The 11,196-nt window shown below is 48.2% G+C and overlaps 1 protein-coding gene across 2 annotated transcripts; it reads left to right on the top strand.

The window, feature by feature from the left end:
* Positions 1-331: 331 nt before the first annotated feature.
* Positions 332-8,275, top strand: LOC108926891 (uncharacterized). 2 transcript variants are annotated; one of them, XM_018739871.2, is made up of 9 exons: positions 332-513; positions 2,307-2,588; positions 3,222-3,506; positions 3,869-4,117; positions 4,830-5,072; positions 6,561-6,665; positions 7,284-7,345; positions 7,450-7,469; positions 7,672-8,275. In XM_018739871.2, the coding sequence occupies exons 1-9, from the start codon at positions 423-425 to the stop codon at positions 7,826-7,828; spliced, it is 1,494 nt and encodes a 497-aa protein (XP_018595387.2). In that variant the 5' UTR covers positions 332-422; the 3' UTR covers positions 7,829-8,275. The 2 variants fall into 2 exon arrangements, with proteins under 2 accessions (XP_018595387.2, XP_018595389.1); XM_018739873.2 differs by having other exon boundaries at positions 4,830-5,027; positions 7,450-7,752.
* Positions 8,276-11,196: the final 2,921 nt, after the last annotated feature.

Raw genomic sequence — 11,196 nt, 5'->3', positions numbered from 1 at the left:
GCCGCGAATCACTGTTCGTAAAAAGTGAAATCAGTGCAAACAAGTATTTCGCGGTAAGAAGACGAGGAGTGACACACAGACAGACACACAGACAGACACACAGACAGAGCTTCTTCTCTTTCTCAGAACTAGTCGGCAAAGTGTGTCTTCGGTCACACCTGGCTGTGTGACGTGTAAATCTGTGTAAGTCAGTCAGTGAGTGTGTGTGTAAATGCGTGTGACCGTGTGTGTGAACGCGTGTGTGAACGTGTGTGTGTGTGTGTGACCACCCCGTGTGTGTGACCACTGTGTCACTTCCGTTGCTCTTTTTAATTATGCGACAAACTGCGGCCCGGCCGTTTGTGCTCATGATGGAGTAAAACACCACGTTTACCGCACTCTCAGCTCTTCCATATCATAATATGACAATGATGTGAAAAGCGATGAAGCTCGAGGTACAATTTCTACAAACGGAGCGACTCGACATTTACTGCGTTTTTCTCATCATTTTGCTGCGATTTTGTGTCACATTCGGTAAGTTCATCCTTCCTCTCTGTCTGTGTGAGTCTGGCCGACGACAGTGTAGCACTAAACACTTTATTAACAAACTGTTTGTTATTATTATTATTGTTGTTGTTGTTGTTGTTGTTGTTGTTAAGTAATAAATAATTCTTAATAAACTAATAATAATAATATTATCGTGTACAGCTGAATTGAAGTATCACCATGAGTCGTATGGCGACACGAACCGGTCCGTTTCTCCGTTTGTCTGGGATAAAAAAAAAAGCCCTTTAAAATGAAGCACAACGTGTTGGTGTTACTGTGTTATTTACTGACATGTTAAACCAGCAAGGAGAGCAGAAACATGAATGAATGAATATGAAAGCCATATTTCCACTGGCCGAAAAAACTTCATCTTTTCATGGTAAAATCATGGTATGCACTTTAAAGCGTCTTTGCAGTGAAGAAAACTCTGAATGCAGCTGATATGGGCTTCTATTGCATTGTAACGTAACATTTACTATAGTACAGTACTGAAAATATACATTAATATTGAGCCGTTACACCAGTTTGTTGATGTTGCCATGGAAACGGAATTAGTTGCGCGAACATCAATGAAATGACACATCCCGTGGAACAAACAGCCCTGCTCTCAGGTCCCACCCAGAGTTCTGTTCCGTTTACTGTGTTTTTACCTCAGTTATAGTAGTCTCTCTACCTTTCAGAATGAACTCAATTCACATAAGAACCAGGATTGAAAAACAGTTCAGAGCAATTTAATCACATTTATTTATTTGTATGACACTTTTCTCCAAAGCAACTTACAGTGTTGAGGTACTTTACACTTATTTACACAGCTGAGGAATTTTACTGGAGCACTGTAGGTTCAGTACCTCTCAAGGGTAATACAGCAAGAGATGAGATTTGAACCTGCAACCTTTGGGTCTCTCACTAGTTGACCTGAAAACATATTTCAATGACACTTTATTGATGTTCTCATTGGTTCCTTCAAAGGAATCATTCACATCTTTCATTGCAAACATTCACTTTATGAATTTTGGAACACAAAGACAATTTTTGAGTTTCCTGCCATGTTTCCATGAGCAGTTGCTGTGTGAACTAGAGTGTGCGCGGCGATCGCTTGGATCTGCGTTTACCCTCCGAGAAGACAGATGGCGGTAAAGAGCAGTGAAGCGCAATAGCGGCGTGGGGCCGCATTCGTTCAACTCACTTCCACGGTGTTTACGCCTCCTGTCTGCCCTTCGCAACGTTGTTTGTGTTTATGGGACAGCTGGGTCAACAATCACCACGGAATAGGAGTTTGCGGGCATCTTTTCGTTGATTTCAATTGCTTTTGCGTTGGCTTTGTATGCGGTAAAAGCTGCTACTATTACTGATTACTGTGATTTTACACATGTTGTGAGTTACACCCAAATCTTTTTAATTCCTCTCTTACTTTGTAGCTTTTTCTCTAGTTTCTCATGTATGAACACAGCAGTGTCCACTTTTTTCTAATACTTCTCAGTGAAAAAGGTCAAAGCACAATATTGATGTGAGTTCCACACACACACACACACACACACACACCTTTAGGGGACGGTGCTCAGTGAAGGAGTCTCCCTTAATGTGGATTAATCAGCAACATGTACATAAAGTGTCTAAATGTGGACGTGTCACTACGACTGTGAAGACCTTCCTGGTCCTGCAGTGTTACCGTGTGTGTGTGTGTGTGTGTGTGTGTGTGTGTGTGTGTGTGCGTTTACTGTCTTCCGCCCACCCTTGACTCGACTCAGCTTTCAATTCCCCCCCTTCTCTCCGCCCCACAGCCCAGCAGTGCGATGTGACCGCTGTTTCCGGAGACGCTGCGATCGTCCCGCTGGGTTATTCCGAGTTCACGCCGGACAATGATCTGGTCTGGAGGCGCAACGGCGTGACGATGTTTGACAGGTACAGAGGAACGGTCCTTTTAGGCAAGGAAGGAGATGTAACCAGCAATGGATCCCTTGTGCTGCTCAATGTGAAGAAGTACCAGGAGGGAGAGTATTCTGGGGAAATACGTGACGGATCGAGACCCATTTACACGACAGCGAAGTTCTTGTGTGTGACAGGTGAGCGCAGCAGAATATGGAGGAAGCGATGGATTGCGGCAGCAAAAAAATTAATAAAATGAATACTCACGTGAGCCTTATTAGTGCTGTCGCAGTCATTCGACAGCCACATATTTTTGATCTCTTTCGTATTTATTACATGTGGATTTTTTTTAATGTAGGCATAACTGTTATGAAGATCTTGAACAATTACTGAAAAACTGAGAGTTCTGCCAAAGAAAGGAGGCAATAAATACACTTTTTTTTCGAGGATATAAAACATAAATACAAAATACACATGCACACACACACACGCAGACATTTTTTCAAAAAATAACTAAAAATCTGCCATGAAAATGTTATTACCGTGTTCACAACCCAAGGACTCATGGAAAGAGACCACGGTAAACCACTTTCCTGTGCCCTCCCTTACCTTGCTGAAACCTAACCCAGCACTTACTCTGCCTGCTCTCCTTCTCTCCACGGTGGGGCCGCAGGAGTGGATAAGGAGATCCGAACCAATAACCTTCAGGTTACCGAGCCACGTTGTGCTGTTTCTTTCGTGTCTCGGCAATAACCCGCGCGTGATCTGGTCGCCCTGTGAAGATGATGTTCTGCTTGTGCAATAACTGGTTTCCTGTCCTCGCTGCACAGCTGAGCTCCTCTATGGATTAATAGCAGAAGAGATTCTGCTGGATCCGAAAGTGGACGAGACCATCGGCAGGATCACGTGGGAGAAAGAAAAGGAAATAATAGAAGAGTGGGTCACTGGCCGTGCGCTGGGATATTACCCCAGATGCAGGAGCGCAGAGCAGTGCGTCCTCGATCTCACCACGGGGGCGTTGGTACTGAAAGGGTTAAAACCTGAAGACGAAGGGAAATACACCGTTACCGTGAACAATAAAGGACGCGCAAGGGAATTTACCCTGACGGTACTGAGTAAGTTGTGATTTATTGGTTGACGATGGAATAGATGTGTGCGTTTGTGCCGATGGAGCACGTGACAGCGTTGGTGTGGTATTAGTGCGGCATTAGTGCGGTGATAGTACAGCGTTGGTGTGGTATTAATGCGGTATTAGTGCAGTATTAGTGCAGTGAAAGTACAGCGTTGGTGCATTTTTTCTACACTATTAATACAGTGTTAGTACAGTATTCATACAACAGTTGTACAGTGTTACGGTCAATAGGGCATCAATACAGCATTCAAACAGTGTTACTACAATATTAGTACTGTGCTTCTTCAGTCTTAATAATGTTAGTACGGTATTAGTACAGTCAAGAGCGTTTCTGTCCCTCCGCAGCCCCCGTGTCCAAACCGACCGTGACCGCGTCCTGCAACGAGACCCGGTGCACCCTGACCTGCGTGGGCCTGGAGACGAAGAGCGCCACGTACTCTTGGAAGGAGAACAGCGACACCGTGAAGGATGTGGAGGGAAACACCTTGATGGTGGAGAAGAGCGGAGACCTGCATAAAAGATACAGCTGTGTGTTCAGCAACCCTAAGAGTGGGAAAGAGAGTGACCCTCTCACCGAGATGGACTTGTTTCTTGGTGAGTCATCTTCTTTCAGCTTTGTCACCAGCTCGCTGTACGATTGACCGATTTCCAAAAGCGTGTAGAAACGCTGCCGCCCGCAGAGAACCGAATGCTACGAATCGCTGTAAATGGAGCCGAGATTCCCCAAGGCTGTTGCATACGGCTGTGCTCGAGTCGATGTCCTAAGAACACCTGAAGCCTGTGGTGACCGCGGTGACCAGTGTGTCAGAGGCTGCTGTCACCCTGGTGTGCTGCAGTACCGTGGTCCAGGTGAAACTGTTCTTTGTTTTTTAGTTACTTTTTATAAGAGTGGAATGAAACAGCGAACACTGACCTTTTAATCTCTTCATCATCCCGCTGAGGAGCTTTACCGAGCTCACGGAACCAACGTCTTTCAGGTCCGAGCGAAAGAAAATAGCATCGCGCCGCGGGTTCTGTAACAGGAGCCCTCAGGGTCACTGGGATCGGTGGGAATCAAGCGAAGAGGAAGAGAACCGAGGGAACAGAACGGAGGGAATTGGATGGGACCGCGAGGGCGTAAAGGTGATCGGGTTTCGGCCCAAGGTGCAGACCGCCGGGGGGCGTGACGCACGGTATCGGTGTACTCGGCCGCGTGCGGGCGGGTTCCCTCAAAACCGAACCGCCGACCGGGTGGTTTTACGAGTTTTTCCGCAAAGCAAACGTTTCCTCTCTTCGCTCGTTGCTGCAGCCTTTGGTTTTTTTGCAGAAGCCGTGTCCAAACCTCATGTGAGCAAATCGTGCGGCGAGAGCCGGTGCACCCTGACCTGTGTGGGAAAGGAGACGGAGTACGCCGAGTACTCGTGGAAGAAGAACAGAGAGACGCTGAAGGAGGGAAACACCTTGACCGTCGGAAGGACCGGATTCCTGAGTCAGAGTTACACCTGCGTGTTCCGTAACCCAAAGAGTGAGGCTAAGAGCGACCCGGTCTACGAGATGGACTTATTCGCATGTCAGTACATCAGTAAAGTGCTTCGGTGCTTCTCCCGCCACCGTACGTTCGTAGCGCAGCGGGGCCGGCGGTCCGGCTGCGGTCCAAACCCCTCGGTGATCATAGATACTGTATTTACTCGAGTCGAACTCGCACCTTTTCCCCAAAATTCGAGTCGAAAAATGGGGCCGTGAGGTTTTTGCGGGATGTTTCGGAACCTAAAGTTCTTCAGGGAAAAGTCAAACTGACGTTGTTTGGTGCGTCGTGTCAAAATCGGGCGGTTTGATCGCCATCAGCTATTTGCGATGACGTAGTTATTGTTCTTCCAAGTCGAATCGCGTGGCGATGAAAATCCATCACTTTATCCTGAAAATCTTTCGGCATCCGTTAGCAAAGAGATGTCCTTCGACGAAGGGAAACGCTTTTTTACTCTTCGTGAATCTCGTGATGCAACTTTCAGATCCGTGCGACCGATCCCTCGTTTTGCCACTTCGAAACGTCACATTTCGTGCGAAACACAGCGACCGTCTTACGCAAACCCGACACACGTAGAAATAACTCGTCCTCCAGCGCAGCACACTTTGCACACGTAGGTCCTCGGAACGCTCTTCTTCGCTCATTGCTCTTTCGTAAAGCGCCTTTCTGTTTGCGCCGATATCGCACCTTAAACTCGCTCGCTGTGAACCGACGCCCTGCTGCTCCATTGCCATGTTTTTCCGCAAAATCAACAGGTTTGAGTAATTTGAACGTTTCTCCATATTTCAAGCACAAATTGCCAGTAATTGAGAAAACCTGAGATACATCGGGCAGGGCGCGGTGGCGCAGTGGGTTGGACCGGGTCCTGCTCTCCGGTGGGTCTACGGTTCGAGTCCTGCCCGGGGAGCCTTACGACAGACTGGTATCCCGTCCTGGGTGTGTTCCCTCCCCCTCCAGCCTTATGCCCTGTGTTGCCAGGCTAGGCTCTGACTCCCTGTGACCCCAAATGGGACAAGCAGTTCAGAAAATGTGTGTGTGTGAGATACGCTGGGAAGAAAGCTTCATGAGTGACTGATGAGAAGTGATGTGAAAGCAGAGGCGAGACGGACAACAACGGTCGGCTTCTACGCACACGAGCGGTTCGCCATTAACAAAAATTTGCTCTACTCAACAACAAAGGCGGGCCGATGATCGTTGAAATGCTGATTCTCTTTAACCGAATTCCAAAATACCTGAAACTGCCGGAACAACATCGCTTATGTGTTTCTTACACTTTTAAACTTTGTTCGTGTGCGAGGTATATGGGAAACGTTTTAATTTGTTTTTTCGTACGGTAAAATTAGGGCCGCGAAACACATGATGAGGGCGAGTTCCACTGGAGTAAATACGGTAATGAATGCTGCGGTCTGCCCATGCGCTTCGATGAGCAGATGATCAGGAACACTGAAAGTTGTCGTTCCACAGCCGTGCGGTGATTTGTGCTGATTTGTGCTCTAAGTTACCGTTGGACATTTAATCTGTTTCCCTCCAAAGGTGCTTCCCACGATTCCACCGTGGCCATCGTGCTCTCGGTGTTCGTGACCGTAGCGGTGGCCGGAGCCGTGGTCGGGACGTACTTGAAAAGAAATCCCTGCAGACGTAAGTGAAGCCGAACGATCGACGCCAGACACGCTGAATTGCGTGCGGATTTCGTGCGCAGGAGTCGCAGCGTGAAGGTCGAGCGCCTGAGTTTGGGGCGGGTGCTTCTTCGTCGGACCTTGAATCCAACTTTAATGCACATTGTCAAGTGATGTTGGGCTGGATCGGACTGACGTCTGAGACCAGAACCACAGAGGTTCGCTCCTTCAGCAATGTTTCATAGGAGACCCCCCACAACCCAAGTGTAGAGGGTGTGAAGCGCTGAGCTGTAAGCTGACAGGGACACACAGGTGAAGAGTGTCAGGTAATGAGGCCCTGAAGCCTGGTGACTCAGTAAGAGGAAGAGGACACAATGTGTCGCCGTGTACAAGTCGTATGTCATGGATGGACAGTGTTTCCCGCACTTCTCTCGTAGCTACTGTACGAGTAGAGCGCCCCCCACTGGGGAGTCCTGTCTCTCTCTACGAGGACGTTCGCTGTGCGAACGACTCTCGCTGCTGGTGTTTTTATTTAAAGTCTCTTATACTGGACTGGAGGACATTCGGCCTTTCGTAAGGTGTTTTCTACAAATCGCCGCTGTGTATTAAGTGCCGTCTGTCTCCGCTGTCGGCCGCACAGGTATGAACTGCCTGAGGAAGAGCAGGGTCGACCCGTGTAATCAGGTGTCAACCACCGAGCAGGTAAGGTAAACTTCCGCCTTGTCCCCATCCACGTCTTCATGTCTGCTTTACAAGCTTCAACAAGTCGTCACGTCTCACGACGGGGGGTTGCTCTGCTTCCGCAGGTTTCTTCAGTGACGCACAGGTAACCGAAACTGTGGGACTCCTTTATAGGACAGGGCCACTCAAACCAGCAACCACATGTCATCACATTGACTGGAAACCCAGACTCCAGTGACCCTCTGTTCCAAGAGGTTCACACACTTCTCCTTGTTTGTATCACACCTGGACGCATCATCGGGGATGTAACCTAGGCTCACTGGGTGTTTTTACTCTTTCAACATCAGACACCCTCGCCCAGGCGACCGGACCTGGGTTGATCCGACCCCCACCTGCGTCCAGGTCGTGTTGCTTTGTACCCAAGGCTCGTCTCTCCTGATCTACAGCCATCTAGATAGCCCCTCTGCAGCCTCAGTGACCGCTTCCAAAGTGTTTGTCCTCTGACTGCCTGTAGGCCCTACTGTACCTACTGTGGGCAGAGCCAGCACACATTTACTTCCGCTCAGTTCCCAGGTGCTTTTCTCCAAAGCGACATTCAGTGACTCCGGTGTGTAATTTTTTTTTTTTTTTTAGCTCACATGTTAATCCAAGGTGATTTACATTGCTAGATGTACTATAGTACACTACCTATAACCATTCACCTGCATATATACCCTAGAGTAGTGTATAAAACACACATACGCATTGCAGATGGTTTAGAGGAAACATATCTCCGGACTGTGGGAGGAAACCAGAGCGCCTGGAGAAAATCCACACGAATGCAGTGAGAACAAGCAAACTGTGCACAGATCGATCGGGGATTGAACCCACATCCACCGCCCCCTGCAGTCTGACTGTGTCACCCCACCCCGAATACGTATTGAACCAGTACGTTCAATAAAGATGTACCGTATCCGCTTTGTACCTTTTCATGGGCCATTTGTTTAATCACATATTCTTTACCTACTATGTGTGACAATGAGAATCTGGCAAATGAGTTCTAGACAAAATGTCTTCTCACCACTACTCTGTTTATATCTTCATTTATTCATTTAGCGCACACTTGTAAGTGACACACAACGCAGACCAAAGAAACAGAAGTGTATTTCACCAACGGAAGGAGAGGTACATGTGCAGATATACGATATTCGCAACACAGTCATTCAGTGTAATGCAACTTTTTCCAGCACAAATTACAGGAGTAGTTGCTTGTAACTGCTGGGACATACATTTTTTAAAGAGATAATACAGTTCAAGTTTAAGTATCATTTAGAAGATCAGGAGAGGAGTTGCTGTGAAAGAGATGAGTTTGAGATCCTTCTTGAGTGCTGGGAGGAATTCAGCAGCTCTGAGGGACACAAGGAGCTCATTCCACCACGATGGAGCCGGAACTGAGAACTTGCACGTTTTTGATTTCGGACCTCTCGGAAACTACGTCGACGGAGAGAGACGAGGAGGGAGATACAGGAGGTACGTCGTGACAGAAATAGGAAAAAGGAGTTTAATCTTCAAGTGACTGAATCACAGGGGGTGCGGTGGCGCAGTGGGTTGGACCGCAGTCCTGCTCTCCGGTGGGTCTGGGGTTCGAGTCCCGCTTGGGGTGCCTTGTGACGGACTGGCGTCCCGTCCTGGGTATGTCCCCTCCCCCTCCGGCCTTGCGCCCTGTGTTGCCGGGTAGGCTCCGGTTCCCCGTGACCCCGTATGGGACGAGCGGTTCTGAAAATGTGTGTGTGTGTGTGTGACTGAATCACAGTTTGAAACACCTGCAATGGTCAGTCATATCAGGCTGATTGCCCATTAGCAGTGTGTGTGTGGCTGTAACAGCTCCGACAATCAACACTTTTCATGTGAGTTTTCAAAGCCACATGAGGGAACTAGCAGAGTTACAAAGAGGGCAAAAGGTCAGTGCCCAAACTGCACTTTGGTTGTTCACAAAAATTTATTATGTAAACATGGGGACGGTCTGAGAAATAAAGACGGCATATGGCAAACGTGGAGATGCTGCATCGACAAAGAGGAACAGCGGTCAAAAGTCGCAGCTCGTCGGCAGGGACTGACAGACACGTCAGAGGATAGTTGCAAAATGCCCCAAAAGTACAGCCTCAAAAATTACCACAGTATTGTATGAGGACCTCTGTGAGTCAGTCTCAACAAAAATGAACATTGGGAGCTTCGCAGAGTTGGAATTTATGTCAAGGCTGCCATTCGGACACCGTTCGTATCCAAGGCCGGCATTATAATGACACATAGATGGGTCTATAGTGGTTAGAGGTGCTGGTGCTGCCTTTGGACCCAATGGCCACAGGTTTGATGCCCCAGCTGTAGTACCCTTGGCTATGGTACTTACTTTGAATTGTTTCAGTAAAATTATCTGGCTATACAAACGGGTAAATAATTGTAGCCTTAACATTGTTGCTTTGGAGAAAAGTGTCAGGTAAATGTGAGGAACACTACCTATGCGCATACACATTCTCTGAACCACTTGTCCCATAGAGGGTCATGGGGAACCAGAGCCTAACCCAGCAACTCAGGGCATAGGGCTGGAGGGGACACACCCAGGACAGGACACCAGTCCATCACAAGGCACCCCAAGTGGGACTCAAACCCCAGAGCCACCGGAGAGCAGGACCCGGTCCAACCCACTGTGCCACCGCATCCCCCACTGCCTACACTGATTGCTCCATTTATACTTGAGTAATTGAGGGTAAAGACCTTCCTCAAGGACATTACAGCAGGGGGTGGGATTTGAACTTGCAACCTCTGAGTCCAGACAGAGTAACTCAGTCCTTTGCACTCAGGCCCACACTTCAAGGTTTTCTGTATGAAGGTTCAGGACCCATCAATGAGAGAAGTGAACGATGCACCGCATGGGAGCACATCTCTCCTTTTCATGTTGGGACACAGTAGATGAAGACGACGTTAAGATCTGGGACTGAGGCTTGACTGACTTTCCACTCCAGTGAGCAGCAGAGCTTCTTGTGACCGTTTGCCACTTTTCCAGGAAATGTAAACGAAATAGAAATAGCGGCTAAAACGTTCCTGCGGCCGACGGCCGTGGGGGGCGGGGGGGGGGGGGGGGGGCGAGACGAGGCCTTTGCTGCTTACTGAACTACAGGGCTTTGGTGAAAAATACAGGTTGTGGACAAATAGTGCAGTACTGTAGCGTACGTAAAGCAGCGGTGCGCAGAACAGCTCAGCTACACGGATCTTTTCTGTTTCACACACCAAGGAACCGATTGCTGTGTGAAACAGGCTGGAGATTCACTGAACTGGGTGCGTAGCCAGTTTACCGGCAGCTGATGCTGGAATCAAAGGGATGCATTTAAGTAAAAACGTACCAACTCCGAATAAATGTACCATGATGCCGGCGTATAAGTCGACCTCCAAAAATAATAGGTGTGATTATAGGGTTAGGCCTCTATTTGCAAGAAAAGTTCATGGTCTCAAGGTTTTACATTCACCCATCCATAGATGATTCTGTTGAGAACAATATGGGCAGGTCCCTGTCACCTGGTGCTCCCACAGCACCTGCTGTTGAAGGATTTTGCTCCAGGTGAAGCTGGACAGCATCTCTTTGGACTGCGGGAGGAAACTGACACAAACATCTGACCACCCCACAGAGACTGAGGGGGATTGAACCCACTTCCTCTCACACCCACCAGGTTCTGTAACCCCACACCACTACTAGCAGTATCCCCAATTGCCCACATTTATTTATTTTGCTCTTGGGTTTCTGCACAGTTTCTTACCCAGTTGGGTAATTTTACTGGAGCAATTTAGGGTAGGTACTTTGCTCAAGGCTACTGTATATGGAAACAGGATTTGAACCTGCA

Source organism: Scleropages formosus, chromosome 14 (genome assembly GCF_900964775.1).
Source record: "Scleropages formosus chromosome 14, fSclFor1.1, whole genome shotgun sequence".
NCBI classification, from domain to species: Eukaryota; Metazoa; Chordata; class Actinopteri; order Osteoglossiformes; family Osteoglossidae; genus Scleropages; species Scleropages formosus.
Note: the sequence above shows the minus strand (reverse complement) of the source record. Positions and strands in the feature narration are given on the sequence as shown.